This window comes from Lingula anatina, chromosome 7 (genome assembly GCF_051362555.1).
Source record: "Lingula anatina isolate TDL-2025a chromosome 7, LinAna3.0, whole genome shotgun sequence".
NCBI lineage: Eukaryota > Metazoa > Brachiopoda > Lingulata > Lingulida > Lingulidae > Lingula > Lingula anatina.
Genome location: NC_141773.1, coordinates 3,752,966 through 3,774,686, shown reverse-complemented (window position 1 = coordinate 3,774,686; position 21,721 = coordinate 3,752,966). Strand labels below are relative to the sequence as shown.

The 21,721-nt window shown below is 39.1% G+C and overlaps 2 protein-coding genes across 9 annotated transcripts; both read left to right on the top strand.

The window, feature by feature from the left end:
- Positions 1 to 1,799: 1,799 nt before the first annotated feature.
- On the top strand, positions 1,800 to 12,444 carry LOC106176051 (tubulin monoglutamylase TTLL4-like). The gene is made up of 15 exons (XM_013558266.2): positions 1,800 to 2,005; positions 5,604 to 5,711; positions 5,949 to 6,041; positions 6,526 to 6,630; positions 7,010 to 7,095; positions 7,285 to 7,479; positions 8,268 to 8,350; positions 8,640 to 8,768; positions 9,308 to 9,415; positions 9,878 to 9,979; positions 10,288 to 10,422; positions 10,584 to 10,700; positions 10,901 to 11,012; positions 11,389 to 11,540; positions 11,821 to 12,444. The coding sequence occupies exons 1-15, from the start codon at positions 1,939 to 1,941 to the stop codon at positions 11,930 to 11,932; spliced, it is 1,704 nt and encodes a 567-aa protein (XP_013413720.2). The 5' UTR covers positions 1,800 to 1,938; the 3' UTR covers positions 11,933 to 12,444.
- A 149-nt stretch (positions 12,445 to 12,593) lies between these two features.
- Positions 12,594 to 21,458, top strand: LOC106176050 (carnosine synthase 1). 8 transcript variants are annotated; one of them, XM_087017515.1, is made up of 10 exons: positions 12,594 to 12,686; positions 13,976 to 14,089; positions 14,968 to 15,084; positions 15,334 to 15,610; positions 15,871 to 16,187; positions 16,379 to 16,571; positions 16,716 to 16,915; positions 17,808 to 17,922; positions 18,250 to 18,509; positions 18,892 to 21,458. In XM_087017515.1, the coding sequence occupies exons 2-10, from the start codon at positions 14,084 to 14,086 to the stop codon at positions 20,140 to 20,142; spliced, it is 2,736 nt and encodes a 911-aa protein (XP_086873641.1). In that variant the 5' UTR covers positions 12,594 to 12,686; positions 13,976 to 14,083; the 3' UTR covers positions 20,143 to 21,458. The 8 variants fall into 8 exon arrangements, with proteins under 8 accessions (XP_086873641.1, XP_086873639.1, XP_086873640.1 ...); XM_087017513.1 differs by having other exon boundaries at positions 14,950 to 15,084; XM_087017514.1 differs by having other exon boundaries at positions 12,600 to 13,569.
- Positions 21,459 to 21,721: the final 263 nt, after the last annotated feature.

Genomic DNA, 21,721 nt, shown 5'->3' with positions numbered 1-21,721 from the left:
CAAACTTAAAAAAATGTGTGTGTATGTGTGTGTGTGTGTGTGTGTGTACAATCAGTAGGCCACACAGAATCCCGACCACGCCCTAAGTCACGCCCTAAGCCACGCCCTAAGCCACGCTTTGAGGTATACCATAGCATGTACACAGTACATGAATGCAGAAACTTCAGGCAGACACTCGACAATTCAAGACAAAGGTATCTTGACCAACAGAAAAAAAAAAGAAAATTAAAAAAAAATATTGGTCCAGAGCGATGGCGACATTTACACAAAATTTGGGGAAAAAATTAACTTCCCTTTTGGAAAGAGTTGAGCAAGCCAAAATTGAGTACATACAAAATGTCCACTGAACTTGAAAAGTAACTAAGTGACTATGATGTGGTGAATTAGAAGAGGAGATCGCCACCCTTTCCCCCTTGCACTCTCAACCGCGGAAGAAAAAAAATGTGAGTCAAAAGGACATTGAAAACGAAAAACATTTTCCACACCTGAAGCAAATAAGAGACAGGGTAAGAAAGTATGCTTGACCCCCAACCAAATACAGAGAGTAGTTTTAGTTTGAAACAATCGGTTTTATTCATACACATAGACCCCATTTCCAGAGATTAGATCGATCTACTTTAGATCGACCTAACTCCCTGGGGGTTCACGCTCAAAAGCTGTCAGCCGGGCGGACATGAAAGTTAATTACCCCCTTACAGCTTGTAGTAGGCGGGACGGACATTTAAGCCGGATTATCTGACGGTAATCTAGTGAGACTCCCCGCGGGGATAGATCGATCTAAAAGCTCTGGGAATACAGACATAGAGCGCATTCAGCACAAGTTGATCCGCAGACTAACAGATTCGCTGACTAAATATTGCCGATCTACCTAAAAGCTCCTCGCCTCCACACGCGCCGTTACTTCAGGGGCCTAGCAATTAAATATCGGAGCCGAGATTTAATCCGTTTAATGGCGGCGGGGATAGCGTCAGGGGACTAGGGCGGCTTGCTCTTTAGTGAGATCGGCCTTATTTAGCCGGCGGATCATCTGTTCCGAATGCACTCATAAATTGTACCATAAATCACTACTGCACTTCTGCAACTGCTGTTTTCGTACATATCTTATTGTGTTTCCTCTTGTTATAACTTGTAACCTATCTAGCTCAATCACATGGTTTTGATAAATGTGCAAAATACGGGGACTTGCAGACCCATGAGGCCGTGTGATTGATATACCTTTCACGTACCCCGTAAATAAATAAATACTCCATACAGAGAGATACAATTTTGTAATAACAGGCAGTTACCAGAGGTAATTAGTCCTCAACGTAAATGTATACAACGTCAACAGAAGGGTTGCTCCTACCTACAAATAACATATATAAACGTTGGATTTCCAGTCACGCACCGGTATATATCACTTCTGGTTATTTCTCATACAACTAAAATTAAGTCGACATGCCAAGTCATCAACCAAATTAATCTCTCATTCAGTCAAAAATACATGTAGCTTTAAAACTGCGCCTTATTCAAATTTTTGGCCTTGAATTTATCTATTTACCTGGCCCTCATGATCAAGGTCATAAAGGTTCCCTAATGCCCTCATCGACGTCCAAAAACGATTTTAAAAAATGAAGCTTACTTTGAATATCAGCCACTTAATTGATTTTAAGGAAATGCCTTCATCTTTTTTTATAAAGACAAAAATATCAGAAATGAATTAAGCAAAATTATTGATAAAACATTATTTCAAAAGAGACCTATCTTCGATAATGAGAGATGTAGATCTATAAAGGCTACATACGCGAACCTGATAGGTCTAATACCATCGCGTCTGGTCACGCTCCACTTGTGCCTAGAGGTTTAAACATGCAGGAGTAGATTTACCACTAGTTAATAAAGTGACGACGAAGAAGCACAAGGTACCTGTCAGTGCGCCCTGGAGTAAATACCCCCAACATGACCCTGGCAAATAACTGGACTACGTGGGCAGTTTTATTGCTAGGTGCTTCCACTTATTCTACAGGTACGTAGGCTTCTTGACGAGTCCCGTTTAAACGCAGTTATTGTCCAACTCCCTGGTCCGTGTAGGCTTGATGGTGATGGGGAAATCGTAGTACACGCAGGTTGGATGTGAGGAAGATTTTATTACGCGGAACAGACGCATAAAATATTTTAATTATAGAATTGTATTCAGTGCAACATATGGTTTAAGCGTAAGACCTAACAGCCATAAGTTAATTGAAAACGTGAAACTGGAAAAAGGCGAGGGAAGATGACCAAGCTAAACATTTCAGAGCATATAAGGCGAGTTGAAATGATACACTGTATTCCGGTACCTTAGGCCCATCATTTATGCAGCACGAAATATACATGTGTATGTATGATTTAATGGACCCTGTGCATGTTAGGACTGCCTTCGGGAGCAGCTATCAAATCGGTCTTGCGATTTTTAGTCGGTGATCAAAACTACTATCTGTGTGAGATAGAAATACATTTTGCATTGTAGGCCTATAATTTACTTCAATCCTGTGACAAAACCTGTAAGTTTTGCCCTACGGTAGATCTAAATCATTGTCTAAGTTAGAGAAAAAATATGATTGAACAGATGCAGGTCGCTGTATAGTAGGATAGACAAACGGATCATAATACATTACTGCTGTGTAGTTCAGCTTAAACAGCTTCCCCTATGTCTTCACGCTAGTAGCACAGGCAGCGGACCTGTGGTCCAATGCGATAACTCACCTTTACGGGGTCAGCCATCCATGACTAAAATGTTGACAGACGGGGAATTCATTCATGTCTTAATTAACTTAGTTAAGTAATTTGTGGTGTAGGTTTAAAAGGACGCCTTCTGTTATCAAGATGCATAGTTGTTGCCTAGTATCCTTTTGTGATCATACTTCCACATTTTATCTGGTCCACTAACTAATTAAAGAGTAGCCAGTCAACATATATGGTACGTGTTATTCTTGTACCCTCTACCAAGGTGGCAGATTATTTTGGGAAAAATTGGAAAAAAAGGCAGAGAGCCAAATGGCTGTCTAGATACCTGGCGACATATCGATATGTGAATATCTGTGAAAAATCAAACTGTCGTCCTGGTAGAGGGCATGATTCTTGTACAGTGCAATGTAATGCCTTCCAGTATATGCAAACCATGAGTGAGGGATAGATAACGATGGGCAAGATCTCTATCTAACGTGCACGGAAACGACCAGTGTGACGAAACAAAGGGTCTGTATAATAGAGAGAGTCCACACTCAACATAATGTTAAGGTTTGCCTGTCGTAATTGGGTCAAAATCTTACCTATGCAAATTAATGGGAACAGGACTCTATCAACGGGGACGCTCTCCCACGTCACACCGGTAACATAATAGATTACGCAATTCAATCGTACCAAGCGTATCATCATATCTAAACGTACATCTTTATTCAAGACTTTTCCGCATCACAGGGAACAATCACCCAAGCCATCTTGAACATTCACCGCCAGTATATATATATATGCATACTAGTACCTACACTTAGCTTAGAAATCAAGAATATAATGTGGGCCCCGTCTATATCAAGAGTGAAGATAACATTTTTACGTAGATGCATGATGTTGATACATGTAGCTTTCTGTACATGTATGAATTTTATCATCATTTTCACAGGTCTACAAACCGTACGCTTGGGAGGGGGATAATGCCCTTGATAAAAATAATAATAAAATTATGGTTCAAATTGCTGTCAAAGGTCATCATATTTAGCTTTTCTTCTTGTGCGCTCTGATGGCGGGGGGGGGGGGGGGCGGCTGGATAAAGTGTACGTGTTGAAGGCTGGTAAAAGTGACAATAAAAATGGATAACCCTTAATTGGGTCCTACTAAATATACTGCATCCTCACTTTCATGTACTTTCTACCAGATTCAGGCTGAGTGATGACATAATTTTTGTTTGTTCGCTAGGCAGCACGGAAATGTACTTCAGTACACAGATGATAAATATTCAGAGAGCTGCAATGTATCTGTACATAACTAGTGAACATAATCTGAGAGTAAAAAGTTAACAGTTTTCATACAGTCTAATTGTGTTTTAATTCCCCACCTATGAGACACAAGAGAGAGTAAAAACTTGTGTCCTTATTATAATGTATACCAGGTTATATAAAATGTAGGTCGCCGACTTGATCTGAGTACGTAAATCTGTGACATGAAAATGGAGGAAAGACGTTTGGACAATTATTGAGCTGCTAGTAGCCTACGCAATGCACTCGGTCGCAATCCGCGATGCTTTCGAGTTACGGGCCCTGGCCTGTATAATACACTCTAACAGGGTCATAGATTGATTTTCAATTAGACTAGACGCCTATCCTAAAAAGAGGCTTCTAAAGTAACTTTTATTTCCTCGGCAATCTATACTCGGTTTGACACCGGGTTATGATAGACAAATGTATATATGACAATTTATTTTAGGGGGGTCGTCCTATAAAACCTATGGGCCGTGATATTGATAGGGGGCGCTTAAGTCAGCGAAATGTGCGAAAAATGGACATTTTAGTCTTGCTGCCAATATTTGATTGGTAATTACGTGATTTTACAAGTGACTTGAATTCATAAAAAAAAGCCTTACCGTTTCAGGGGATACCAGACCCCTACACGGCTTATTACTTCTCCGATATAATCATTTGTATACATGAATACCGTGTGTTTATTCTCTGTAATTATTCTAAATAAATATTATATTTAATTTGAATTTCATCATCACAGAAAAAAATGGGAAAATTTCAATCAGAACATGGTACTGCATGCTTGTAAGAAGACAGCACACCTTAACGTCATGTTACGAGACCGGGGTTTTGAATCGGACAGTGGATCTAATCTTACAAGAGCGAAAGACATCTCACACATGCCTCTACCTCACCCACCGTTGCTCTGTGACTTCTGGATACTGCGTCTGCCACAAGACGAACTTCAAGATCTTAAAATCGAATCTATTGATTGGTCAGTGTGAAAAAATCAAAATGTAAATTGGCCAAAGGTTTACACTATACTGTATCTACATTATTATGTACGTGTCACTTTTCTCAACTGTGTTATAGAAAAATGCCCATTATTAATCTGCCGCCCCGGCGGTAGAGGATACCAGGCCTGCGAGTTTGCGTCCAGGTCTCATTAAATAACATCCATGTACAACCATGTGGGAAATAAAAGGAGGTCCCGACAAAATTGCATGGCTCGTTGACTAATGACTTCTTAGGCCGCATTCAGAGCAGGGGACTAACTAGTCCGCGAGTCAAACATGGCGACCCACTAAAAAGCTTGCCATCTAATCCGCTAATAGACACTGAAAAGATTCCCCGCCTATGTTGTGATTTGTGTGCAGTTCACTTTACGTTCCTATATACAAAAGTACCATGGTTTATGGTTACCATTGCGTGCGGTTAAATATTTAATCCGTAATTGATGTGCTGTCAATACATGTACTTATGATATAATGGTCTACAGAAACGGTGCCGGTTTTATATTCTTATTTTTCTGAAAACAGGACATATATTTCCTTCATGCTTTTTTGACACTGAAATTGAATTCAGTCTTAAAATTGAATTCAGAATCTACTCTGTATCTATTCCCTATAGTACGCTGCACAGACAATGAACACTGCTCAAAACCGACGTCAGCTAACGGAGATCTGGAGGACTGTCTTCATACATCTAAGGAAGATATCACATGGACATCGTCAACCGGTAAAGTCATTACTCACACATTTATTATATACACACAGGTTTGTCTTAAGTTATTTGATTCATCAATATTTTAAGACTTAATAATTAGTTTCGAATATTATCATATCATTTACGTTTTATTGAATAGGTAAAATTTATAAATTTATAAAAGGTAAATGATATAATTTTAATTCTGTTGAGGATGATTCAATTAATAATCTGATCAGTTGTTTATACATAAATATATTGTGATTCCAGACAAGGTATCGGAGCCGTTACTGCCGGCACTCACACCCAGCCTGTTCTCCAATGTCCCACCCTACATCAACTTTATAATGCCTGGACAACAGAGTAAGGCTTACACACACACACGCACGCACGCACGCACGCACGCACGCACACACACACACACACACGCACACACACATATGCCACACCTTCAGTATTGACTGTAAAACTTAATCAACTTCGTGCTGTAGGGCCTGTTTGATACACATATCACGATGAAGTACATTATTAATATTACAGGGCCTACATCACTAGAGCAGCTAGATGGCTAGATATTGAATTCTTTTGTTCATTGAAGAGCTTACTCTCAAGCATTCTTTCTTTTATTATGCAGTAAGCAGAACCCATGAAATATCATTAAATCTCGAGAAATTTGCTGAAAGTAAACTTTCGTGTGTGTATGAACAATTCCCAAGGTTTCAGTTATCTTGCACAAAAGTTGTGTTCTTTTGAAAACATGCTCCAAATTGCCTCCTCCATGTTCATATTAACATTTGTTTCTGTGACCATTTTTTGCAAAGAGACATTTTTATGGGTTTCATTGCAGAAGAGCCACTTCCGGAGAACATCCGGCGCCGTCTGTTCTGGTACGAGCCGGGTTCCCCAATCATCTCGGCCACGGCAAACCGGTCTGGGTACGCACTGACCAAAGGTATTGATCTGAACTATGTCTGTTCACATCTGGAACACCATCTATGTCTGTCAGACTGTGAAGATAACCATACCATACATATTCCAACAAGTCGCGACATTTATATTGGCCATTTCTATCTTCTGAACAACCTGTGAATCTGTATTTCAGATGCAGTGACTATGCGTACTTTAAAGATAACTACACTCATAAATATGTTTACTTTAATTTTGTGAAGTCATCATTACTGAATTAGTCAATCATTTAATTAACGAGCTGTATGTATACACCAACAGATTGAAGTTTTCCCCCGTTGTCTTTAAAATAAGTTTAAGGAAGAGAAATAATTAACATTAAATAACGTTAATATATTTACCATGAATGTGATTGTACTTTGCAGATGGCGGGCTGTGGTCAGGTTGTTACACTGGGTGTTATCAACCCCACCAAACACACATGTATGCATCCATTCAACCCAGTCAAAAGGTACTTATTATTATTATTATTATTATTGATTTTTACACTTCTTTAACTTGTTATCCATCCAATAGCTACCATAGTTATAGGAAAATATATTTTTGCACATTGCATATTATAATATTCAAGGTTATAACAATTAATTAATATATCCGTCAATAATGGAATGAATTTGAATTAACAGCATTTTCTTTCCAGTATAACCACCTTCCCAACAACTGGGCCATAGGCTGCAAGGACCGTCTTGCACACAGGATGCGGAAAATGAAACTAAAGCACGGCAAGAAGAACTTTAATTTCCATCCATCGACCTACATCATCCCTGATGAGATGGACGCACTGAGGGTGGAATTGGATCTCGCCACAAAGGGGCAACTGTGGATTTTAAAGCCGGTACTGAACATATATGTGAAAAACAGTGCAAAAATGTGTAGGGTTTTATCTGTTAACCCTGTAAGAGCTTTTGAAAGCAGCCTTAAGACTATTATTGGTGAAGAAACAAGACATCGCAGTGCTATTTAATACAAAATCAACACCAATGGCAATCAAGAGAACAATTCACTTGTTTCATCCTTTGAGAGGAAATGTTTTTTAACAGTCACTATTTCCAGAATTGTCCAAACAGCTTTTTATCGTAGTGAAGTATTGAAAGCATTAAAATAAACTTTTCTAAGTACATTTTAAAATAATTTTGTATAAAGCAATAGAGTAAGCCCAGGTATCATGTAATAATCTCCAACGACAAGCGCCATTATACGTGGTGTATAAACAGTTTTGATCCTAAATTTATAGGTTATCCTCAGTCAAAATCAGGAAACCGTTGGTTGTTCTAGGCGTGACCATTCTCCGCGGCTGTCCTGTATCGTCTCTCTCAGTCGTCTGGTTGCTTTTACCATTGACTTTTAGATTTGGTTCCCATACCTAACATGATCGATCCATCTCCGAGGGTTATCTCGCTAAATGTCTTCTAACTTAAGCGGCTTAGTTGTCTGACAGTTCTACTGACAGCCATCTAAGCAGCTTAAGTTTATTGCAATTTAGCGAGAATCCCCTTGGAGGTAGATCGATCGACAGTTAGTACGGTAGGGTCTGGGAATGGTCCCTTACTGTTGTCCCAAAAACGTTCATGTGTTTCTTCGTAATGATATATTTACATGGTGTATAATCTTTCTTATTGCTAGCCATGTTTCCATGGAGGCAGAGGCATTGAAGTGATACAGCGATATGAACAGATTCCGAGGGATCAAAGAAATGTCATACAAAGGTATGCCACACTAATGACTCTAATGTTAATTATTCAAAGGGTCAATAATTTTATCATGCAGAGTAATTCAGACAACCCCATAGGAATGAATGATACAATTATCTCATATTAAGAATTCTTTTTAGGTTGATAATACATACTTTGCATGTGTATTTCCATATAGATAAATATTTCAAAAATCATCTTTAAACAGTGCATTTAGTAAATTGATGAAAACGCATTATAGCCGCACAGTATTTTAATAATTAAAAGGTAACAACAGCATACCCCTTTTCTGCTTCTCTTTCAGATATATCACCAACCCATATCTCATAGACGGGTATAAATTTGACTTGAGGATCTATGTCCATATTGCCAGTATAGACCCGCTAAGAGTGTACATTTACCCCGATGGAATAGTCAAGTTTGCTACCAAAAAGTACGTTACTCATAAAAAAAACAAAACAAAAAAAAAAAAAAAAAAAAAACAGGATTTTTATCATGAATAAATCATTTATAAATTGATAATATGTTGAGACTTGACATTTATGGACGTTGAACGTTCACGCTACAGTATTTATAAAGCAGCCTGATATTGCTGGAGGGTAATGTTGTGTTGACTGACAAACAGTGTGCGTTTTACCTTTGAAAAGCAAACCAATTATTTAACTGTTTATCATAACAATTGGTCTTAATCACCAATGTGTGCTATACAGGTACACCAAACCCTGACTTTTTGAGTCACTTTTATAATGTAAATGAAGACTGGTGAATTATTGTCCTGAAGGTAATAGAAAATAGAAGTACAGAACTAGAAATGGGTTTAAAACGCAATTTTTCGACAGTTTTGGATTGGCATATACCCTTGCTATTGTGGAAAAAAACTGGATGTCCAAAAATTATTTTATCTTATTGCTAAACTAAATAAAGGTCTAGCGCGCACAGTATGACTTAATTATAACTTTATATAAAACCCAGATTTACCACAGGGGACCTGGACGGTATGATCCATCTGACCAATAATGAAATCAACACAAAGAACCCGGAATACACACTGGATCACTCTCTGAAAACGGGACATAAATGGTAGTTATGAAGTCTACTTTTTGTGCTTCTTCAGTATTTGCTTTATATTCTCAGAATACACGCTATATAATAATTTGTAACAGACTAATAGTGGACCATGTGGTCAGAATGTATAAAAACGTGCATCTTGTAAGTTGAATCAGGGACTTGATTCACAAAAGGTCTATAAAGAAAGTTTTTTTACTAAAATCTTAGTCTACTAATGTAAGCCTTAGACGACTTAGTTACATTTTGCATAGAATCTAAAAGGCAATTTTTCTCGTTTCTTGGTTTCTTAATTTTTAGAGCATATTGCGATTGCCTTGACTGATTTATTTTACTCTCAGTGTAGACAATAGTCAAATACATTTATTGTGGACCAATCATTCTTTACCGTCTCATAGACCCAGGTCGACTAAACTAAGCCCAAGCTATTAGCCCCGCTCCATGACTATTAAACCCCAGTTTTCATCTTATTACCAGGTCGATCTCTACTCTCTGGGAGTATCTGAAGAAGACGGACGGAATCGACCACGAGCCAATATGGGAGAAAATCAAAGACATCGTAATTAAGACAATTATCACGTAATGCGCCTTCCTCTTCCTCGTTGTTATTATTGCCCTTTCTCTTTCTTCCAACTTATTCCTGTCTTTTCTCTTTGTCTCATCGCCTTTTCAAATACTTAGCAAAAAAAAAAAAATAATAATTATAATAATAATAATAAAGTAAAATTGTACAAAGCAAGAAGTTTATTTAAGCTCAAAACTGAATCAGGAAATAAATAATGGAATTAGGATTTGTAGATGTAACAGTAGTAATTCGACTTTTCAGCGCTCTGCAAAAGGCCGAATGTCTTATCCAAATTAAATCTTTTTTAAAACTCCTCTTATAGTGGAGAGCCTGAGATGTATGACGGAGTACGGAAATACTTAAAAAGCAAATACAGCGGACATGAACTGCTTGGCTTTGATATACTTCTGGACGAGAATATGGATCCTTGGATTCTGGAGGTCAACATAGCACCTGGGTAAGTGATTGATATATTTTTAGACAACACGATTTTTCTCTCTCTCTCTCTCTCTCTCTGTGTATGTGTGCGTGCGAGTACCTTTGCCTGGTCGATTGTGTTTACCATTGTTTAAATACATATCGTCTCTACACAGTACATTCTAAATATTTCTCTTTCAGTATTTTGGCACATCCTGGTCACTTTCACCCGGTCAATGACCCCATGGCCAGGGACCTGTTGAATATAGCCGGATTCAGAATTCCTGGTGGTGCAGTCAATGAAAGCGACGAAGAAAGGTACGGCATGTCTTCACTGACGTGTACCGACGGCAGATTTGATAAAATGTGGTTTTCTATGGTTTTGTGCATTGACTTCTGAAATCTATATGTTACAATATTCCTATGCCCTTGTTTGTTACTTTTCCAACAGTTTTCCCTTTTTACACCGGCGAACGTAAATCGGACATAGTAAAGATATTCAAATGTTTCTATTCCAGTGGGTCTGACGTTCCTGACCACTTACTGCTGGGCGAACGGTGGTGGTCAAATACGCTCTCTACCGTAGAACAAGCAAAACAGAAATATTATTGTGATAACCACAAGGACGAGGTTTGTATTTTACACCACTAGCGCCATCCAACGGTACGAAACCAAATTATTGCTCTGGCAGTCTAGATAGGGATGGCAATAACAACGCTTCAAAGACAAAGTCTTGATTAAAAATCTTAAACTAAAAACCGAGATTTACTTACTGTTACGTGACAGAGAGTCCGATAGAGAGGGAGTCCGCTTCCCATTCATTTGTACAGGTGAGCCTCGCCCTACATGTTGAACCACTTAGGTTGCAGTCAGGCTAACCCTTACTATTATAACCACCCTTAGTTTCGTAACACCGGCACCCCACTGTCGACCCCTTCTGTTGAAAGGTAGTCTTTGATTATATACTTCAATTTATATAATTATTCAAACTTGTTTTATCCCTCAGAATATCGTATCTACTATCCTGGACAATCTGACACCGGATGACATCCGGGTCCTCGTTGACACAATAGACGAGAACAGCAGGCGGGGAGGATTCGACAGGATCTATCCAAGATTAGACACAGACAAATATTTCCAGTTCTTTGAGAGGCCGAGGTAACGTAGGGGCTTAAGGTCATCGAGGATTAGAATACGATTATTTCGTGTGTAGTGAATTTATCATTTATACTGTATATGTTAATTTCTCAAGTGGTTTGCAGCAATGGAAATGTCTTTTGTCAAGTATGACGTCACACATAACTAACGCAGCATGCCTCATTCAAACAGACCGATAAAGGAACATCAGTATGTTTGATGATTATCAGCATTTGATTTTAAATCCTTCAGTAAAGTTTTTCTGGTTATATTTCTCACTGAAGAATTTGTTGTTTTTCAGATATCACAACCTTCTTGTTCATGAATGGTTGAAAAAATTCCGTAAAAACGAAGAGGAAGGAATAGCTCTACTAGAATCACATTGTAAAGAGTCAAAACATCTTTCAGACTAGCGCATTGCAGTGCAGTCGACATGGGGCGGTGTGAGTGGTGATGCTTTGAAAAAAAAACTGCATATAGAAATACATCATCCCATATCATCTATGAATTAAACTTGCATGCTATCGTGTGAGAAGGAACAGATCTCATTTTATAAGAGCCCTCAAGAAAATGACTTGAGTTTATGTGAATGTTATCCATTTTGAATGGACATACATTAAAGTAATTTATGTAGTGTTTTAATGCGGCGTTTTTAAAAGAATCTCATTTCTTGTAAAATAATTTATACAGTGTTTAAGCAAGTCGTCGTTTAAAGAATATCACTCAAAACTTGCGGAGAGTGTTTGTCGTTGCGGTAAAGTAAGCATAACCCGACAGCGAGTTTTAGATTCGAAAAAAAAATCGAATTTTTCAGCTACACAGTCAATTGTCTCTAGGCCACGGCACCACTTATGGGTACTTTCTAAGCAAGATTAATCGGTAATCTTCCAAAAATTAATGAAATAAAGGTATAGGAAGTATCGTATCTGCATTTCTCTACCCTCTGAATCTAATATTTCGAGCCTTTCTGTCAAATATCATTTTAACGGTAATATATCTTTTATTCATATTTCTTGGTTTCCAATAAGAAAAAACATTTGCAAATACCCACATAAATACAGGGTATGTTACAACCCAAGAATGTGTTAGTTGGCTGTTATAGTTGGTACAAACGGATGAAAGGGGTTGCTGGGATGGGTTGAAGGAGAGATGCAAGATAGTGAATAGGTAGTATTTACAAAGAGTTTATGTGCATGGCTACAGCCATGTATAGCCTGAGAATAGGACGATATTTCTCAAGCTGGACTTCATGGCATATAACTATAAATAACAATATTTTCAGCCTTTAAGGGAAACTGTACATTGAGCAGTTTCCAGCGATTCGAATACCGACTTTCACAAAGTAGTAGACTAAAATAATAAATGCCATAAGTCACAAGTGCAGTTAAAACAGAAAAAGGTACTCTGAATCTCTCATCTGGGTCAAAAGCGAACAACAAGATGGGCCATTGTTTAGAGCAAATTGTAAATAGAGTGTAACAAAGACACGCTTCACATAGCCGGTGTAACAGAAATGTTAGTCGCCTAAGAACCGCAGTCAGTTCCCCATTACTTTTCACAGGTGACATTCGTCCCATTAACGAAATTTATGATTACAACATCGGCTGCCCCTGATATTCAGTCAGTCGTGCGGTGCTGACGGCCCAAACTGACCATACTGACCACTGCTTGGCCTTTCTGTGACCAGCCTTCGGTATGCCGAGCATGCACACAGGACACATGTGCATTGAATTTCGTTCAGAGGCGCCACCATGTGATTCCTGTATGTGCTATATATCATATTCAACGCAGGTGCCCCACTTACGGTTGCGATGTGCTACTTTCCAGGCTAATTAGCTTGGTTAGCAGGTTTTACAATAATCGAGAGGAGTGCTCGAAAAAGGGGTTGGACGCGATCGCACGGTAGGGAGAGAAGTGGATAATCTCTACAGGCCTTTTCACGTCCAGCGGGCTTGTATAAACGATACATCTGTATAGGCTGTGATCGTGCACTTTCCTACAGGTACCTTCACCCGGTGTGCTCTCCCTGCGCGGAGAGCGCGCAATTACGGTAAGTACTGCGCATATCAGGTGGAGAGACCAATTTCCCCGCCTGATCCAGGTGAGTTATCATCAATCAATTACCGTGCAGACGTGCACGGCAACAGAGAAGACAATTTACATAACTGTTACGCACAGCGATCTGCATTCTCACCCGTAAGTGGGAACTCAGGAGACTGACAACTTATGGCCTGCCTATTAAGCTATTACGTTAGGGCTGTTTCATGTTATTGCCATTTTCAGGGCAGAAACCTCCAAATCAACCAATCAGCACCTGTTATAGACGAATATAGTTCAGTGAGAAAAAATGAGTGCTTTTTTCCATTTTTTTCCTGGCATTTCTTGTGTGTTGCTAGGGTTAATTTTGGTATCAACTAGCAGAGTAGGGTGTTAACTACTGCCAGTTTTTTTTTCAGGACCAGGCACAGGTGCAGTGCAGTCGTGAGACCTCTGGCGGAAGGGTCTACTGACTGTGAGTGGTGCAGTGGTTTGTTTACAAACAGAGGGGTGCACATGTTCAAGTGATGCCGGTAAGACAGCGGAGTTCATGACAGTATATTTTTTTGCCATTTGGAGTTATGTCAGTGTGTCTGCTGTCCATGGAGATGGGAAATGTTTCCCAGATTTATTATTTTATTTATGCAGTTTTGCAGGCATTTCTTAGTATGGTCGTCAATGGGAAATATTTTGGTGGTTTCTCCCAAGCCTACAAATTTATTTCACACGTGTACATAGAACGCATTTAATATAAAAAACTTATCTTTTCATCAGGCAAACTTGCATAACTTTTACCAAAGGTGTCTTCCGATAATCACCTACAATTCTTAGAAATAGGGAGGCTGGAAGGGATCTACATGTACATCTCCTGTTAGCATGTTACGAGTTCACGAAAGAGCCTTCGAACGACCCACACTAAAACATGCTGTATCACCTTCTATTTGTAACAACTGCTCTGACCGATCACGTGGGGAAAACACACTAGTACTCTGTCCATACTGAACAGTTCACCTAAAATCAAGTAACTCGTATCTTTGTACCTACAATGAATATATTTGTTGTACTATACTGTTGTTGTGACACTTTCTCATGACATGTCTAGCCTGTTAAGTGCATGTCTTTCAAAGTGCAAAGACTGTTTATTATTTTATTATTATTATAATTAAGACGAAATACCATTTCAAATTGGACAGCAGAATAGATCTGATCCTCTTTTGCAGTGTGAGCGTTGCTTAAGAACCCGCCTTGTCTTTAGCTCAATGAAAATGGATAAAATATTTAAATCGGCAAATTAATATATAAGTATAATTGACATCATACACATAACAAAATCTGTATTATTTCATGCACCATATATCTGAATATAATTTACTAATATTCATTACTGATACAGACAAATCTCAACCGTCAGGAAATAAGAATGGAATCCTTTTGTGTGGACCAAGAAATCGAGACAAGCCGGTTCTGGCATGATTTGCAGCAGGGACTGAGTTTTTGCAATTTGCCGGAAACTGAAGATAGAACTCAGGTAAGGCAGTATTTCGAAAATACATACTGGTATACTTCAAATGTAACTTGTATGCAAGCGATTTAGCAGCAAATGAGCTGTTGCGAATAAATATTACATGAAACCCTAACAAGCCTCTTGTTCCATGCCGTGTGTTAAATGAACAAGCTGCAGGACGAGCGATTTGCGTAATTAATCTGTATGTGTAATCCTCTAGTGAAACCGTGGAACGATGATGCTTCCAGGAAAACTGTCCAATTTAATTTACAGAATCCGCGACCTAATCCCACAGTTGAAGAGATCACGATGGTGGTACTGGGGGAACCTCTCACCTGTCTGAACCTGTGTTTAGAGGGTGGGAAGCAGTGTCCTGGTGGTATGTTACTGGTACCCTCTTTAACATGGCTTCAGAAAGAACCAACCAATGAAAGAGATCTGCAAACCTTACGAGTACGCAAGGCTGTCACATTTGACTCTTGTGGTCGAACATTTTTGGACATCTTCACCCCGCCTCGTCGTGTCAATTACTTTATGAACCTTGTCACAGGTAATGCCTGTCAATTAACAGTGATAAGATGTCAAATAACTCTTATATATATTTACACACCTATATTTATATATTTTCATATATCATTCAAATTGTTATTGCTTTTGATTCATGCTTTTAGCGTTATGATTTACATCAGTACACGCATGTAGGGTTCATTGTTTGCAAACAATTTAAATCCATTATTTATTAACTTATAATTCATTTTTTTTATAAAATGGACATGATGATGATGATAACAGTTAAACGTACTTTAACAGGGAACGAGAAAGCGGATGCACGCTCGCCCAGTAATAACTTTTTAAACTTCGAGAGGGATTTAGAATGTCCAGTTGGAGTCACAGAAGAGATGGTGAAACGTTTGGATGATCGAATTCTCACGCGTATTCTGGTGGCGGACGCTGGCGTTGCCTATCCCGACACGCTCGCATTCCCGTTCAGACCAAAGATTTCCTACAACTTGGGAGACCATGATATTTCGGTGGTCCCTGTAAGAAATAAGGAGGACGGAAAAGAGAATATCAGGAGTCAGCTGGGCGTGTTTCTTAAGCGTCTGTTGAAGAAGGGCATTGAGAAGGTATATGTAATTTTGGTCGTCGTTTGTGTGTGTGTGTGTGTGTGTGTGTGTGTGTGCGTGCGTGCGTGCGTGATTGAGAGAGAGATACATATCGTTTCAGTTTCGTGTAAATTGACATGTCATATAAAACTGTTAAACGTTGCAATCTTTAAAATATCGTTTTGCAGCGGAGTTTTATAATATCGTTGAAGGTAGTCGTCAAGGTGCCTGGCTCTGCATCACCAGGTGTGTCCTACCATTCTGCCCATGACCAAGCTGGCGTCTACAGCGCCATGTGTCAAGGTCTAGATGTCCTAGAAGAGGGGGAGAGCATCATTGTGGAGGCATTTTGTGAGACCCTTAAACTACTACCTGTCCCTCATCTTGACTACGAGGAACAGGCAGGTACGTGTTTCGGGTTTTTAGGTTTACAATACTCTTACTACTTGGATTCAGCTTACAATAATTTTGTTTCATTTCTGAACGTTTGCCAAGTCATTTTATTTTATTGCGTTTTTCAATTTCGCTTGTATACATATTATATTTTAGTTGGCATGAAGACCCAAGCATTGTCTTGCACAATCCGAGCTGTCGTCTGCTGCACTCCCAACGGGAATCAACTGGTTTCGGACATCGTCTGCGGCGTTGGTCACGCGGACAAACCGCTAGACGGAGGCAATACGCTACCACTGTCACTAGAGGGCTTTCTCAGCCAATGGGGGTTTCAAGAAAGATCCGAAATTGAAAAGGTGAGTGTAAGCACATCGTAAAGTGTACGCCAGAGCCCAGATTCACTAAATACTTCTCGTTCTTAGCCGAGAATGCTATGAATCAGAGAACCGGCCAAGTTGCCATTTGCTAGAGGTATAACTGGCCGCTTACAGTGTAACTCATTCTATCGGTTTGGAGTGGGAAATAACCTAGGGACTGAATCTTTGCATAGCTGACTTTACCAGTTTAGCAGTTTAAAGTTCGCTCGCTCCCTTCCTCTCTTTCGCTCTGATTGTGAAACGGGTTTCTGTCCCCCCAAATTATACCTTTGAAAATTTAGCGGTGCGATTGGTGCGTGCAGGTGAGGATTATTTCATTGTTTTATTCAAAAATGGGAAACTTCCCTTCACGGTTTTTTTTTGTAGAAAAATTTTGTCACGGTACTGCCTGATCATCATCATGTATTAAGTCTCACATTAAGTATACACCCTGTACAAGCACCCGACCCAATGCCGTGCCTACCCCAGTGCCACGCGTATGTATATCTGCCTAATACATCCGCCCGACAGCACTCAACTTTTAAAACGTTGCAAAACTCGCAACTTCTGGTGCATTTCATTTGCCACGTAAAGTAAAAATAGGCCAATTAAATTTGTGAAAGTGAAATACAGTTCATCGTCTGGTGATTATGCTTGTAAGATATAGCGTTTTTAAGTATTTTATCCGTCTAGAAAGCACACTTAGATCAATCCCACCTTTAAATATTTGGGTTTATTTCCTTCATATTTTATTTATTTTTATTGTTATTGCAGATATTAATTAATCAACCGAAAGTATTTGCCCAACACTGTTTTACTGTAGAAGGTATTTATTATTAGTCAGTGGAGTTAACCCACTATTTGGCATATTACTTTTTACGTTATTCAACAGATACGCTCCATGATCAAGGCAAAGGCGGAAGTAATATTAGAAAACTGGATGAGGTACGAAAGCAAATTGAAGAAGGAAGAAATCGGGGGATCGTTGATGAGAACAAACGTACTAGGTAAGCAGTGAAAAAGTTGGGTTCTATACCATAATTCAACGGTACACTTTCGATAGTCTGAGTGAAGGTGAACAAAATGGTCTTCGGTAAAAATCCCCATCCAAAGTAACCGTTGATTGCTCCCAGGTATGGAACGTATCCAAAAGTTCTTATAAATATCAATCAAACATAATGATTCCATATTTTGTATAAATTCGGGTTGAACAAAACACCTTACATGTTTCGCATCATCTTTAATTGTGAACACAGAATGGGCCACTATTACTATCATAACGTACAATGTAGTCTACTTACGCCAGTTAGTTTGCTGACGCATGATATTTACAGGTGTCAATTTTGTCCTGACCCATCAAGAAGACGGCAGTTATGACGCCGTGGCTGTAAGTATCAGTAACAGCAGGAAAACCATCGCGAACTCGCAGATCCACGAGTTTCAAAACCTCTCAAAGCTTGGAAGCAGCGTGCGACCCCTGGTGGCAACCATGGTCAACTGCAGTCAGCGGTTCCTTCTTCAAGGAAAGCATATTCTACTTATAGGCGCGGGAGAAGAATTTGTTTGGGAAGCTGTGAGGGAATACAATGTCAAAGTAAGTGTTGAACGAAACAGGAAAAAATCAAAGTTTACACACGCGCAAATTAAAAATATATATGTACCACTAAAATACCAACATTGTTTTAATTTTTCATTAATTTCTTTCATTCTTTGTACGACTGTTTTTTTGTTTTTTTTTTTTATTGTTTAACGGGTACCCCTCATTTTGTTGATCTGTCAAGAATATTATTGTCTCTATTTTGATAAAAACTATCATGGTCAATGTTTTGGTGTCATTTTTAAAAAAATTAATATTAGCAATGTATACATGACCAGATATTGAATCAGATTTTAAGCATTTTTAGCCATAGCGCTTACATGTACAACGGCGCTTGTACATCATTAACATCATAAAAAGCTATGATATCATATTTCAGATAACCTTGGTTGATGGGGATCCCAACAATAAGGCAGATAAATGCGTCCACAAGTTCATTCAGTGCGTAATAGGAGATCGCAACAACGAGGATATCAATGCAGAGAAAATTGTCCAGTTAGTACGCACACATGATCTAGCCATAGACGGCTGCATGACCGTGGTGGACGATTACGTTCCTTTGACGTCATTGGTGTGCAAGGCACTGCGCATGATCGGAAGTACACCCGAAGCTGCAAGAAAGTCCAAGAAGAAAAGTCTCAGTCAAAAATCTTTAGAACAATCAAGAGTTAATGTGCCTTTTTTGCCCAATCCGTCTCTGTTTGCTGTCAAGACGCACGGAATTAGTCAACCAGAAGATGTGACTGGATCGTCAAACCATATCCAGTATCCAGCCCTATTGAAGCCCGAGTTCGGGGCATGTTCCTATGGAGTCAACTTAGTCAAAGATGAGGCAGAATGCATGAAATATTTAGTTAACACCAAGAACAGCGAAAAAATGACAAACGACCCACCTTTTGGGAAGAACCACGGGAGCGCAATGCACTTAACCGAATATGCACAGGGAACAAAACACGGAGTTGAGATCGTCGTGTACAGAGGGAAACTTTTAGCCGCGTTCGTCTCAGATTGTGGTCCAACCCGCATCCCGCAGTTTTTTGAGACCTCAACTTGTATGCCGTCGTGTTTAAACCCTGAGAGGCAGAGGCACCTGATAACAGCAGCCTTACAATGTATTAGCGGCGTGGGTCACACGGACGGAGTATTCAACGTCGAGTTTAAAATGACACCCACGGGTCCCAAACTGATCGAGATCAACGGACGAATGTGTGCCTGGTTTTACAGGAACTGGGTGCGCACCGTGTACGAAACGGACATCCTTTTCCTTAATTTTCTGATCGTTTGTGGGATCCAACCAAACATCCAGCCATTTGAACCAACTTGTCAGTTCATGGCGATTTTATGCTCTCCTGCAGCCCACTCTAAGGCGTTGTCGCGACCGGGAATTGCCACACCGGAGATCCTCGCAGAGGCACACGAGCGAGGCGAGATAATTTACTATGAAATGGAACCCCTGAAGGAAGAGAACACGGACAATGAGTGCGGCTTTTGTGCGATATCTGTAAAGGAGAAATCCGTAAGTGAGGCAAAAAAGCAGCTGTTGGCTGTATGCAGGAAATATGGTGTTGACACCCAAGAGCACCCTGCAGAGTACGTTCTGTCTACGTTCGTACAATCGCCGTCTTATTAATGGAAATGGTACCTTAATTTTGAAGATTATGAAGGAAATGTCAATGTTGAGGGAAAAATGTGTCGAACCTGAGATACGCCAATAATGTAGTCCTTTTTGCACGCTTTGTGTTTAAACCACAAGAATCGGTCGACAGGATGAGAACAGAAAGCGAGAAAGTTGATCTTTTTCTAAACGCTTTAGAAAAAAATCAAAAAGTGATGAAAATACAGAGAGACTGAGGAAAACGATGGGAGCAGCCATATCCTGATCAATACTGAAAAAGCAGAAAATGTGAAACAATTAATCTATCTTGGTGCAATATTCACTGACCATTACGATGACACTCTGGAAAACATATCTCTTAACACAAAGAAGAGAATGCTCAGCTTTCAGATTTTTCTATTGCTTCACATGGCGCGGAATGTTGGTTTGTGAAAAACTCAGACATGAAGAAATAAGACATTTTGAATTATGGTGCTATTGGCGTGGTCTTATTATGGGAACAACATACAGAGGCGGTCTGACGGAGGTCTGTGGGTCCATGCTTTAAGCAGACAGAATGATCACAATCGTGACCGGTGGAGAGTTTTTGCGAGGGGGGTGGGGGAGGCTTTCTAGCTTTGAGTGCATGTGTACAAAAAATGTACTAAGTGAACTTAACTTTTTCTACCAGGGCAAATAAGGTCTTCAGAAGAGCATATTTTCAAATCTTATGTTAGATTTGATCGAAACGTTTTTTACCATAAATACTGTTCTATATATATTACATGTATCAAGCCAGATGTTTTTAACACCAAGGCCTGTCTGAATACTCTCCATAAGATGTACGTGGACATATACACCCTGCAGGTGTATTTTATATTCAGCGTCAACGCTGAAAGTCATTTATTGTGTCTGGATATAGTAACCAATGGTTACAGTTACTAAAAATCCGTATATATGACTATATATATAGTAAACATAGGGTTACAGTTACTGCAAATCCGTATTCGTGACTAATTTTAAACGCACATACATGTAGTATTGATGCAGAATATATTAAATTTATTTAAATTTTAGCTATAACAGAATAATGGTCTTTACTAATGAAAAAATTCTGAACGGTACACGTTAGTGTTTAGATAAAGATTTAAAGTAGAAATCCACTTACAGCTTAGTACATGTATATATACTTACTTGATATTTGCTTTTTTGTACTCAAATTTCATATCATGACTTTAATGCACATGCAGAGCACTTTCGTGTTGTCATCATTGAAAATATCGTACATTTTAAAAGCAAATGTGAATGGACATCATATAATAAAAAATAAACAAATAGTTATATACAATGTCCATCTAGCCTGACATGGATCAAAAGGGTATGTAACCTTCAAAGGAGACACACTACATTGAGTTGAAGTAATGACAGCATTTACGCGACAATTTGTGCATTTTTCGAGGGAATTCTGTGTAAAGAGCTGGTATCCATTTTGACGATTACCCGAACCGTAAGGTCCTACGGCACACCCTCACAAATAAAATGCTTTTATATATTGAAAAATGAATAAAACTGGACACAAACTGTTGAATTGGTAAAATGATATATTACGAAGAAC